The sequence below is a fragment of the Martes martes genome (genome assembly GCF_963455335.1).
Source record: "Martes martes genome assembly, chromosome: 3".
NCBI lineage: Eukaryota > Metazoa > Chordata > Mammalia > Carnivora > Mustelidae > Martes > Martes martes.
In genome coordinates, this window is record NC_137890.1 from 74,029,688 (window position 1) to 74,041,716 (window position 12,029).

A 12,029-nucleotide genomic window follows, 5' to 3' on the forward strand; every position below is an offset into this window, starting at 1 on the left:
GAGAGTAGTTTGATAATATGCATCAAAATAAAAAATAAGCTGCCCTAGTACTCCCAACATCTAGGAACTAGCTAAGGAGAAAACAGTGTATGTAGAAAAAATTAAGTTTTGCACATATTTTTTAAATTTATGATTTTTTTTAAAAAGGAAGTGACTAAAATATCTCTTGGTAGGGATTTAGTCATGTTTCATGTGGATTTTGATACCTATAATAGCATGTAGCCATTAAAAATCATGTGAACTGATTTATTTTTATTTACCATAGAAAGAAGTCCAGTGAGTAAAAATAAAATAGAAATTAGGCTACAATACAGCAATTATACTAAATAGCTATTTCTGTAAAATGGTGTACCAATGCCTAAAAGAAAGGGAAGAAGGGGAAAGAGGGAAAATGTATGTGCACACAAGCATATGATATAAAAGGATGTAACTGAAGATGCTCACTAAAATGTTAACAGAGATGTCATCTCTGGGTGGTGAGGAAACTGGAGACATTTTTGCTTCCTTCTTTGTACTTCCCTATACTATCTGAATTTTTTTCCATTAAGTACATATACTTTTTACAAACAAGTTGTAAGAAAGTTTAAGATTTGTTAATCACAAAGCCACTTAAACAGTTCCCTTTTCTTTGCCTATCATCATCACTGAACAGCATGGTGTTACACAGGAATTCATGTAAAATATGCAATATTTAAATTGACACCAACAGAATAAAAAAGCAAAATCTGTGTACAGTGGATAGAACACATTTTCAAACAAAAAAAGGGTGAACTGCTTCTCCTCTTCCACTTGAAAGTTATTTATGTTACCAGTTACCCAATAGCAGTAATCGGTAACAGTCACAGAAGCTTTATCACCTCGCTCATTCTCAATATTCCTCTACCTATTTGCATGTCAATTACCTCAAGAAAGCTTAAAAAAAAATTACTCTCCCTAAAAAAAGCAAAACTATCCATTCAGGTCAATTAATGAGTAATCCAGGACAATGAGACCATCACAGCATTCCAAAGAGGCAAGAATACAGCTATAACTATTTTCTGTATCTATGCAGTTTCTAACCATAGCTATATAATAGTAAAACCTATTTGCCACATGGCACAGTAAGAGAGATTTACTTAGAGGCATTCTCTCCAACCAAGAACTCTGCCATATTCCGTTATAAGATTCAAGATGTATTTAAGATTTTTCCAAGATTTTTCCATCATGATATTTTTTTGACATGAAACTATACCAAAGAAAGTTTTAAAAAACTGCACAAAGCATTAAATTTCAGGACTACCACCAGGCCAAATATTTTTATCTCCAAATAATCACTAATCCAGGTTCATTCTTTCAATTATTTGAATAGCTAATACATAGAAGATACTGTGCTAGGCACTGTAGAGAAGCAGCAGCTATAAAAAAATTAGGCACTGTGTTCTACAAGCTCACAGATGGGCATTTCACAGATATGATGTACCCTGAACCTAATTCCACAATCTCAAGGGCTCAGAACATCTAGATATCAAAAAATATTAAGTATCTACAGTGTGCCATACACTGTTAACCTTTAAGACAAGTTATATATGCATTAATTAGAGCAATTAAAGTGCTAGGGAAAAGTGAACAAATGCTTAATGCTGACTGATTAGGTCATAAAACTATATGCTCAAAATGAATCTTAAGAGACAAGTTTGTTGAATCAAGACAGAGAAAAGGGCAAAGCAAGCAAAGCAATGTTCAAACACAATGTTCAAAGGAAGAGGCAGAAAGAGCATGGTACTCTTCATGGTACTACAAATAGTTCAGTAGGTCTATAGCAGTTATCAGGAAAGAGATCAATAGGTATACCCTGAATACCTTCTTGAAGGATCTGAATTTTATACTAATGACAAAGGTAAAAAACAAGATCAAATATCAGTCAGGTAGTGGTTTGAAAGTTAAGACCAGAAGCAGGATACTAGATAATAACAGTCTTACAATAATAACAATCCAGATAAGAAATGAAGGTGGACCTAAATTATAACTCAGTAATATTAAAAGTGAAGACAATTTCAAAGTAGCCCAATCAACAGCACCTGGTGGCCAAATGATGTGACAGATAAGGAAGACGGAAGAGTCAAAAAAACTCACAACTGGGTGATACCATAATCACGACAGACAGCAGGTATATACAGACAAGTGTGAATAAAACACATTTAAAGAAAAAAATGTAAATTTGTTTTAGATAGAATGAATTTTCAAAGTCTTATGCCACATAAATGAAGATGTTCTGAAGAAGTTAGTATTCAGAGCGAATGCGAAGGACTGAGGGGATGATAAAAACAAAACAAAACAAACAAACAAAAAACCCTGAAAGTCAGCTATGGACGGGGAGTAGCTGAAGTGATAAATATCTGCTGAGACCCCCCAAGGAGCACTGTGTGGAATAAATGAGAAGGGAGTGAAGGACAGAGTTTGGGAGAGTTCCTGAGGTCAAAGCAACAAACAAGAGGTCCTCGAAACAGACTAATAACGAACAGCCCAAGAGCTAAGTTCACAGAAAGAGGAATGTCAAACACATTAGAGATCAAATAAGAACTGGTACTTTTGGTACTTAGGTGACCTTATCAAAAAGTTTCAACATAGTGGTGAAAGCGAATGGCAAAACAATGGGAATTGAGGGATGAATTAAAGGTAAAAAAAGGTAGCAACAATAAGTAGTAAGCATTTCTCAAATTTTATTGCAATTTCCCAAACATATTGATGCTAGAACATTTCTTCAGATAGCATTCCTTACTCCCAGGATCCCAGAGCAAAAGAAATTTAAACATTGCATGTTCACAAGCTAGGAGGAAGAAATCATTGTTGAGGAAGACATTATATAAAACTGAAAACGGATAAATAATAAAATGTATAAAAAATAAACAGATAAATAAAGACAGGTTCTGAAGCACATAATAAAGGAACAACTGTTTATCTGAAACAGGAGGAAAAACAGTAAGGAAAGTTATGAATGAAAATGCTGTCCACAGGCTGAAAGTTACCACATGAAGCAATTCATTCTCATGCCCTTTCTCCCTCCAGTGAAGTACACAAGTCATTTACTCAAAAGTGACATGGAAGGGGTGAGTAAGTTTGAGTAGTGTTAAAGGCTTAGAATACCAGCTATAAAGGGAGAAAAGGGGGCCTGAGGTCAGAAAGCAGTGCATACATACTAATGCCGTTTTCGCCGCACCACAGTTCTAGAACTCTTCAAAGTCCTGAGGACCACTGAGTGGGGTAGGGTTTAAGTTTCAACCTTAAAAAATTCCAAACCATCCCAGCCTAAAGCCCAAACCATCCTCTCTCCTAGGGCCTAACGTCTAGAAATCACCTGAATTAACACTAAAAATCAGAAAGTAACTAAAGATTGAGATATATCTGGTGAGTTTCAAAAACCTCCCTAGGATCTTAAGAGCACCAGTAACAAGCAACTAGAATTCACAGGAGAATTTTTGAGTCAAAAGATCTTTTTTTTTTTTTTAAAGATTTTATTTATTTATTTGTGAGAGAGAGAGAGAGAGAGAACGAGCGAGCACAGGCAGACAGAGTGGCAGAGGGAGAAGCAGACTCCCTGTGGAGCAAGGAGCCCGATGTGGGACTCGATCCCAGAACGCTGGGATTATGACCCGAGCCGAAGGCAGCCGCTTAACCAACTGAGCCACCCAGGCGTCCCGAGTCAAAAGATCTTAATGTGAGCATTCTTCTAATTAAATACTCCTTACAAGAAATGCCATTTAATCAAACCACAAGGTGGGCAAATGCCATCAAATGAGATGTTGACAAGTATGAATCTCCTAATAAAGCCAATAGTCCAACCATTCTCATTCATTTACATCACTTCGGGGGTGAGCTAAAACAACAGTAACACTATTAATTTACGATCTATAACCCATTATTTCCAAAAGTCTGAGACAAAATGAACAGAAATTTATTTAACATGTCATTACTTCTAGGCAAATCTTAACCTGCAATACCCTGAGAAGTTCACAAAGCCATGCACTTCCCATCCTTTTATTCCAGCTGACACCTAATTCTTTTTTGGGTGATGGACATTGGGGAGGGTATGTGCTATGGTTGAGTACTGCAAAATGTGTAAGCCTGACAATTCACAGACTTGTACCCCTGGGGCAAATAATACATTATATGTTAATAAAAATAATTTTTAAAAAAAGACTTATTTGAGAGAAAGAAAGAAAGAGAGCATGCGTGCAGGGGTAGGAGCAGAGGGAGAAAAAAAGATCCACAAGCAGACTCTCTGCTGAGAGTAGGGGCCAACACAGGGCTTGATGGAGATCAAGGCTCCAGCCAAAATCAAGAGTCGGATGCTTAACTGACTGAACCATTCTGGCACCCCTTAACACTAAGTCTTATGGGAAAGGTGAGAGCACACTGTTATGCCTACTTTTTTAAAGATTTTTTAAAAAATTTATTTGACAGAGATCACAAGTACGCAGAGAGACAGGCAGAGAGAGCGGAGGAAGCAAGCTCCCCATTGAGCAGAGACCCCGATGCTGGGCTCGATCTCAGGACCCTGAGATCATGACCTGCGCCAAAAGCAGAGGCTTAACCCACTGAGCCACCCAGGCACCCCTGTTATGCCTTTAAAAAAAAAAAAGGCGTTTTTAAACAAAATTTTAAAAATATTCAAGAGAGCTGGCATTAAAATGTGAGCCCCTAAAAGACAATTAATGTTACTGCCTCTTTCTCTCTCTACATATAAAATACACACACCATGCCACATACATCTGAATATAACTGATGGCATCCTATGTAAATCTAAACAGAGACCGAGTTTTAGGAGTGAGATAAGGTGAAACTTATGGAATGGAAATTTATTTAGTATCTACTAAGTGCCTGGAAATTTGAATTCTCACAATTCTGTAAGGTAAGTGCTAAAATATTTCAATCCTAAACAATGGTATCTGAACTATATAATCACAGAACAAATAAAAAATTTGGAAACTGACATATAGATTGGTCAGGCAGAGAAATGGACAAACAACCTAGGCAAAGACCAAAGAATGATAAAGAGAATTTCACTTAAGTAAAATAAAGTACTACTGATATGGAGTCTCGGGTGACCTTCCACCTACCATCTGCTTGGTGTTTGGGCTAAGATGATGAGAAAAATATAAAATGGAGAAGCCCTGTGACTTAACAACAATGTCAATAAGTAATTAAGACTACTACCAGGATCAGAAGATTAGAAAATATCAAGAATACTTAAACAATGATAAACTTTAATGAGTTTAAAAAAAAAAAAGAAGATTCTCTAACATTTCAAAAGAAATCACTATCCTCTGTTCTAAATCAGCTGTGATAATAAAACTAAGCAAAAGTAATATGGTGGCTATAAATCCCAGAACAATTTTTAAACATAGAAAAGTACTGGAATAAATTACCACAAATTATACACACTGCCTAATAAAAGGAAATTAAACAGTAACATTTAGAGACAAAATACATTAAGGGTACAAAAACAGTAATAAATACATGCTCAGTCTCAAATATTTACAGTCCAATGGGAAAAAAGCAAACATGTAAAGAAACAATATAAAACAATGAAGTAACTCTTAAACAACACCAAGTATTACAGAAATAGTTAAAAAAAATTCTTTCAGGTAAGTATTTACAATGAAGGTAGTATTTAAATTAACTCTTAAAGGAAAAGGAAGAAAGTTTTTTTTTTTTTTTAAGGCTCGGTTAACAACTGTACAAAGATACAAAGATACAGAGATCTGACAATGTATTTCATATTATATGAGGTATGAAAGATTCCATTTGATTAGAATTTAGTATGTATAAACAGTTAGAGAGATAGCCCTAGATAAGTAAAACAGACCCAAAGGGATTTGACAAAAATTATACAGAAGATACCCTTAGGGTAGAAACTATGTCAGTAGTGTTAAAAAAGGAAAGAAGAGGAAGATACTGCAGAATTTTAAAGAATAGGGATTAGAGGCAGACAACATAGTAGGAAAATCTCAGATTTAGAATTAAACAGAGCTGGGCTAGAATCCTAGCTCTATCGCTTATTAACAATAAGGTCTGGGCCACCTGGCTGGCTCAGTCAGTGGAGCATGTGACTCTGGACCTCAGGGTTATGAGTCTGAGCCCCACACTCGGTATAGACATTACTTTAAAAATAAAATCTTAAAAAAAAAAATAAAGCTTTTCTAAATTGCAACTTATGTTATTTGTCAAAAGAGGATAATATGTCATTATTGTGGCAAAGCCTTAATATGATGGCAAATAAACTGTCCAATGTACTATCTTTCAATTAGTCAAAACTTCAATAGTTTCCTTCTTATAATAAATGGTAGAAAAATGAGATGACAGGGGAGAAATTAAGATATGTAAGCCTCAGTGACTGGACTGGGAAGATGATAAAGTCATTAAAGAAGAACTACAAAAGAAACTGCAGATTTTGAAAATAGAAAAATGCCTAAGTTTTAGACAAGCCAAATTTGCAGTGACAGTGGAATACATATCAACATGCAAAGATATCAAAAAGCACGAAAAAATATGAGTCTTGAACTCAGAAGACAACCCTAATAGAAAGAAAATTTTAGGTCTTAGGCATACAAGGGAAAGCGAAGAATGAGTGAGTCAAGAACCGGAGCTCACAAGGAGCTAGGGGTAAAACAAAAAGTCATAACTGAAAAAAGGAAGGTTTCAAAAATAGTGAGGTGGCCAGCAGTTTTAAGCACTGGATAAAACACTCCATTTCGTAATTAAGGAGCTCTCTGACAAATTTTGAGAGCAATTTCAGCAAAAAAAATTTTTTAACATTTTTATGTATTTATTTGAGAAAGAGAGAAGAGAGAATGAGCAGGGTGGGGCGAGGGCAGAGAGAGAGGGAGGAGAAGCAGGCTCCTGCCGGGCAAGGAGCCCTATATGGGGCTTGATCCCAGGACCCCAAGATCATGACCGAACCACCCAGGTGTTCCAATTTTAGCAAAATTTTGATGACACCAAACTGCAGACACTGAAGGCATAAATGGGTGGTAAAGAAATCAGAGAAAAGAAAGAATCTATTCCAAGGGTCCTCAAGTGGGAACTCCACAAAGAGAATAATGGAAACCGGATGAACATTATCAATATTTCAAAGAGCCATATGAAAAATAAATTTAGCCTTCATCACACTATGAAAAACTAAGGAAAATAATAAATATCTTTGATTCTTTAATTAGCACACTATGTATATATACACATGTATTTTTATATGTATGTTTTAAATGAAAGCATGAATCACCGTCTTACAAATGTGTAAACAGGATCTCTCATATGAGATCCTTAATGGAAAATAAAAATATATATATATTAGTACTAAAAGGGGATCATGGAGCTCTTGAAAGAAATCCAACACTGAAGAGAATAAATGCAATTATGAATGATTCATGTGGAAACCTTCAGAGAAAAGTTTCTGTTGCTCATTTTGGTATGAGGGTTTTGTTGGTTATCTTTTGTTTTCGAAAGTGGAAAAACTTCTAAAGATGTTAGCTTAACACTAAGAAATCAATGTAAAGAAATGTTTCCAGGGGTGACCGGGCGGCTCAGTGGGTTAAGCCTCTGCCTTCAGCTCAGGTCATGATCTCAGGGTCCTGGGATCGAGTCCCGCATCGGGCTCTCTGCTCGGCAGGGAGCCTGCTTCGTCCCCACTCTCTCTCTCTGCTTGCCTCTCTGCCTACTTGTGATCTCTCTCTGTCAGATAAATAAGTGAAATCTTTAAAAAAAAAAAAAAGAAGAAGAAGAAGAAATGTTTCCAGTTCCAGAAAGAAAGGTAATTAAAGGTCACTGAAAATCAGATGGAATCACGAGGAAAAAGGACTGACCTTAGCAATCCTGCTGTTATGCATAAGACAATCCATGGATAGAAAATATGTATGCACTCTCATCCAAAAACAAGTTGCCCTACAGAAGTTCAGTTAACCAGTTAGATAATTAAGCTAACCACAGCTATAGTTCAATAGAGTGTATATCACATAAAGAGTAAGAGAATTTAAAGTCTGACAAACATGGGTTAAAATGTCTGCTCCTCTATTTACTACTACTATTTAACCTTAATGTTACTTAGCTTCTCTGAAGATGTTTCTTCATTTAATAGTGATATTCCTCTCATAAGCTATTAGAAAGACCAAAAGAGACAATATATGTAAAGAGCTTAGCACAGTGCCTGGCATAAGGTAACCATTTAAGAAACAGAGCTATAATTACTAAAACAAAGTACAAATAAACATTTCTCTGACCTTAGGATTGAGAAGGCCTAAGATTTAAAAGAAAGGAAACAAATAAAACAGGAAAGATTAATAGATCTGGCTACTCATATTCTTTTACTCTATAAAATTTTTGTGGACAAGTATGTTAAAAAGCATCATACAAAACTAAAAAAAAAAAAAAAAGGTAAAGACTTGATTCACACGAATTAGTTTCCTTACACATCAAAAAGATAAAAACCCCAGTTAAAAAAAAAAAAAAAAAAAAGGTACTGACATACTCCTTGCACTGCATAAACAACACCAGGTATCCACAGTTTAGGAATCCACAAACATAGTAATGGACACCAGATGGGCACTTTTCAATACTTCAACATGTGACTGATATTGCAAGGTGATACTGTCCTTCCAATATCAGACCAAGCTACTAAGGCATTCCTCATGTCCTTAAAGGAAAAGAACTAGCTGAAGTATAAAATAACAGTAGTAGTTGAAATAGGAGATTCAGATAACACAAATTCAATCTTTTGTACATTGAAAATCTTATTATAACCTGTTTTAATTAAAAATAAAACAATTTCTAGCATACATTCTTACAGTAACCTAACGAATTTTCAAGCTGTGCTACACAGAGGTACCTCAAAAGCTGACAATAGGATAAGATGGGCAGTTGTGGAAAGGCCAAGTGGATATACCCATGCATTTATCACTGTTTTACCCCACAGCCTACAAGCACTTCCAGTTCCACTTTTAACAGTTCTTATACAGTTAGGGCCCCATTTATTCTGATTTTTTAAAACTGAAAAATAATTCTAACAATCCACATCAAATCTCTCTCCTACCAATCTAAAAAGACAAAAATTCAGTGAACTACACTGCTATTCATAATTGACATAGTCAAAACTTTCCAATGAAATTTTAAGTGTATCATGACGTGGACCCCCTCTCCCCACCCCCAGGCTTCCCTTACCTTTAGAAAATACTATGGAAAATTTCATTTGGGACAGAAACTATGTTTTGCAATATTTTTGGACTAACTCCTTTATTTTTGTGCCCAAGGCAATAAAGATATTGCTATGGTATTAATACTGAACAGACCAAAATATTGTGGAACCCCTTCGTAACACAAGGCTGGTGACAGAAATATAACCAAGTTGTTAACTTTGTTATAGCTTTTCTGTGTGTGGTACATGTGTGGGATTACAGACGTTTGGCTAGCAATATACATGAAAAATACCGATGTATTCAGAACATTTGGGAAGAAAAATATTCTGCTTACATCTAAACTGAAATTTGGGTTAAGAGCTATATTATACCATTACCAATTTATTTTTTTTAATATTTTATTTATTATTTGACAGACAGAGATCACAAGTAGGCAGAGAGGCAGGCAGAGAGAGAGGAGGAAGCAGGCTCCCTGCTGAGCAGAGAGCCCGATGTGGGGCTCGATCCCAGGAACCTGGGATCATGACCCGAGCTGAAGGCAGAGGCTTTAACCCACTGAGCCATCCAGGTGCCCCCCATTACCAATTTTTAAAAATGAGAATAATTATACTCCAAATTAAAACTGAATCTAATTCAAATTATCTCATAGGTACTTCAGAATCTTATTCAAAAGCTAGTTTTTGAGTTATAAAATCCATTTTCATTATTCAGTATTGATAAGGGAGAGTCAAAGACTAAAATGTTTATGCCTATGACAATGTAATATTGAAGCTCGTTTTAGAGCCAATACTTAACAAGTTTGTTTACATAATTTTTATTTAGTAAAAATGTACAAAAAGTAAACATATGAAGCTTCCTGTTATTCAGAGTATAAATGAGGTTTCCCATAATAAATTTTATAATGATTTTTTAATACAGTACCCTGAATAACTTCGTGTATTAAAAATAACTGACCTCATATCTGTCAACAAAATCCAAAAGGGAAAAACTAAATTTAGTATACTTTTAGGAAAGTAAACTATAAGCAGAGAAAGTTCAAAAAGTCACCAAAGTCATTTAGTTGGTTAACAAGCCACTAATCTTCCTTTAATTTAAAAAAAAAAAAAAATCACCTAATGATATCAACTAAACCATTCAATCTCACACCCACCATCCCACCCAGACACAGAAAGCAACCAAGATATTCACTTTCAAAAAATGTCTAATAAAATTATTTTTACCTGTAAATTGTTTTCTGTGACTCTGTTCCACCAAACCATATTGATGGGTACTCCTGATTTACACCTGTCAGCAAGGCAGCCAATAGGGTTCTTTGCTTTTCGTGCCTTTGATCCCATCGGAACTAGCCTCTCCTCCAGCATCCCCAGGCGATACTTCCTTGGCTAGGAAAAAGAAGGAAAGAAACCAGGCCACTCCTAACATCCCCCACACTAATCTAAACTAACATAACTAACATATAGATGATATCAGGGATGGTGGAATAGGAAACAAGTAAAATTTCTAAGACACTCCCTCTAATGTCCTTATCACCACCCACCATTTCCCAACCCCCGCCCTCAATACATACCTCCAAAATAACCCACAGTCCTAACAGGCTGAACAACATATAGGTAAAAAGCAACAGATGTTTTAGAAGTATACATTATAATTTGATTTTATAAAACCTTAATGAATAGAAATTAACTTATCAGCAAAGTTAAATGCCTTGCAAAATTTTTTCCACTGGCACTTACCTATTCTCACTGCAATATGAAGAAATGCTTCAAAAGGCACCAAATACAGGTAAAAAAAAATTCTCCAAACTATGTCTTTTTCTGTTCCCATTTTGCTATCTTATTTCCTGCTGAGGAACTACCTCCACTTAAAAGAAGCAGTTAATTCCTAAGGAATGGATTTAAAAATTTTTTTTTGAATTCTATGCATATTAGGCAAAAGTACAAGTCACTATGTCTTAAGTGGTCCTTCAACTTAAGGTATTAAATGAAATAAGCTCAAATTTTGTAAAAAAAAAAAAAAAATACACAACTTTCATGGGTGTTATGAGTATACCAGTAATGTACACAGACTGATATTAAATAGCTTGTCCAATAAATGCATGAACTCATTGGCAAACATTATAATAAAGTTAGTAAACAACCTTAGTAGTGGTTGGCAGGGCTTTTTTATATGTGAAAATTAATGACAGTTTCCACCACCTTATCTCTCTAATTTATAGTAAATTTGCAGTAAATTGTATCTTTATAGGAATTTGTATATATATTTTTCCCTTTAAGGAATGCTAATCATTCTTGGGAAGATAGTTTAAGACCTGAAATAACTTATGTTTACTCACTGTTCTGTCATAAGTCTGTTAAAGCAAATAGTGAAAATTAACTTTCTTCAAAAAAAGTGTCCTAGCCAGGCAAACATATGAAATATATAAAATATAATTTTGACCAGTAGAGATAACTAATTTGAAGAAAACCCTTGATTTCTAAATTTCAAAATGACCTTGCAAATAATGCCTATGAAATCATTCTATGCAAAGTAGACACTAACTACAGAAATGGGCCTCTGCTAGTAGTCTTTGACTTAAGAGGAAAAAAAAATTAAACTTGCATAAGAAAGGTAACTAAACTACCTACCATCCCAATAATTACAGCAGTGGATAAAGTTCCATGAAGCTAAAATATTTCCATCTCCATGCACTCTTGTACCAATTCAATTACTCTTTATGTCTACATCACAAGCAACTTTTGTGGATGAAAATAAATATGTACCCATCAGAACAATATTATAAATGAAAGAATTTTAAAGCAAGTTATTTCTAGTAATACAGCTCACAACTACAAGGCTTTGATACACAGCAAAAATACTACACCTTTA

At 35.0% G+C, this 12,029-nt stretch overlaps 1 protein-coding gene across 1 annotated transcript in view; it reads right to left on the reverse strand.

Moving 5' to 3' along the window:
- PAN3 (poly(A) specific ribonuclease subunit PAN3) overlaps window positions 1-12,029 on the reverse strand; it is a gene marked incomplete at its 5' end in the record, with an annotated part of 127,428 nt that overhangs the window by 79,571 nt on the left and 35,828 nt on the right. The window contains one exon of the mRNA XM_080798069.1: window positions 10,385-10,546. Within this exon, the coding sequence (XP_080654195.1) occupies window positions 10,385-10,546 (162 nt within the window). The remainder of the gene's footprint in view (window positions 1-10,384; window positions 10,547-12,029) is intronic.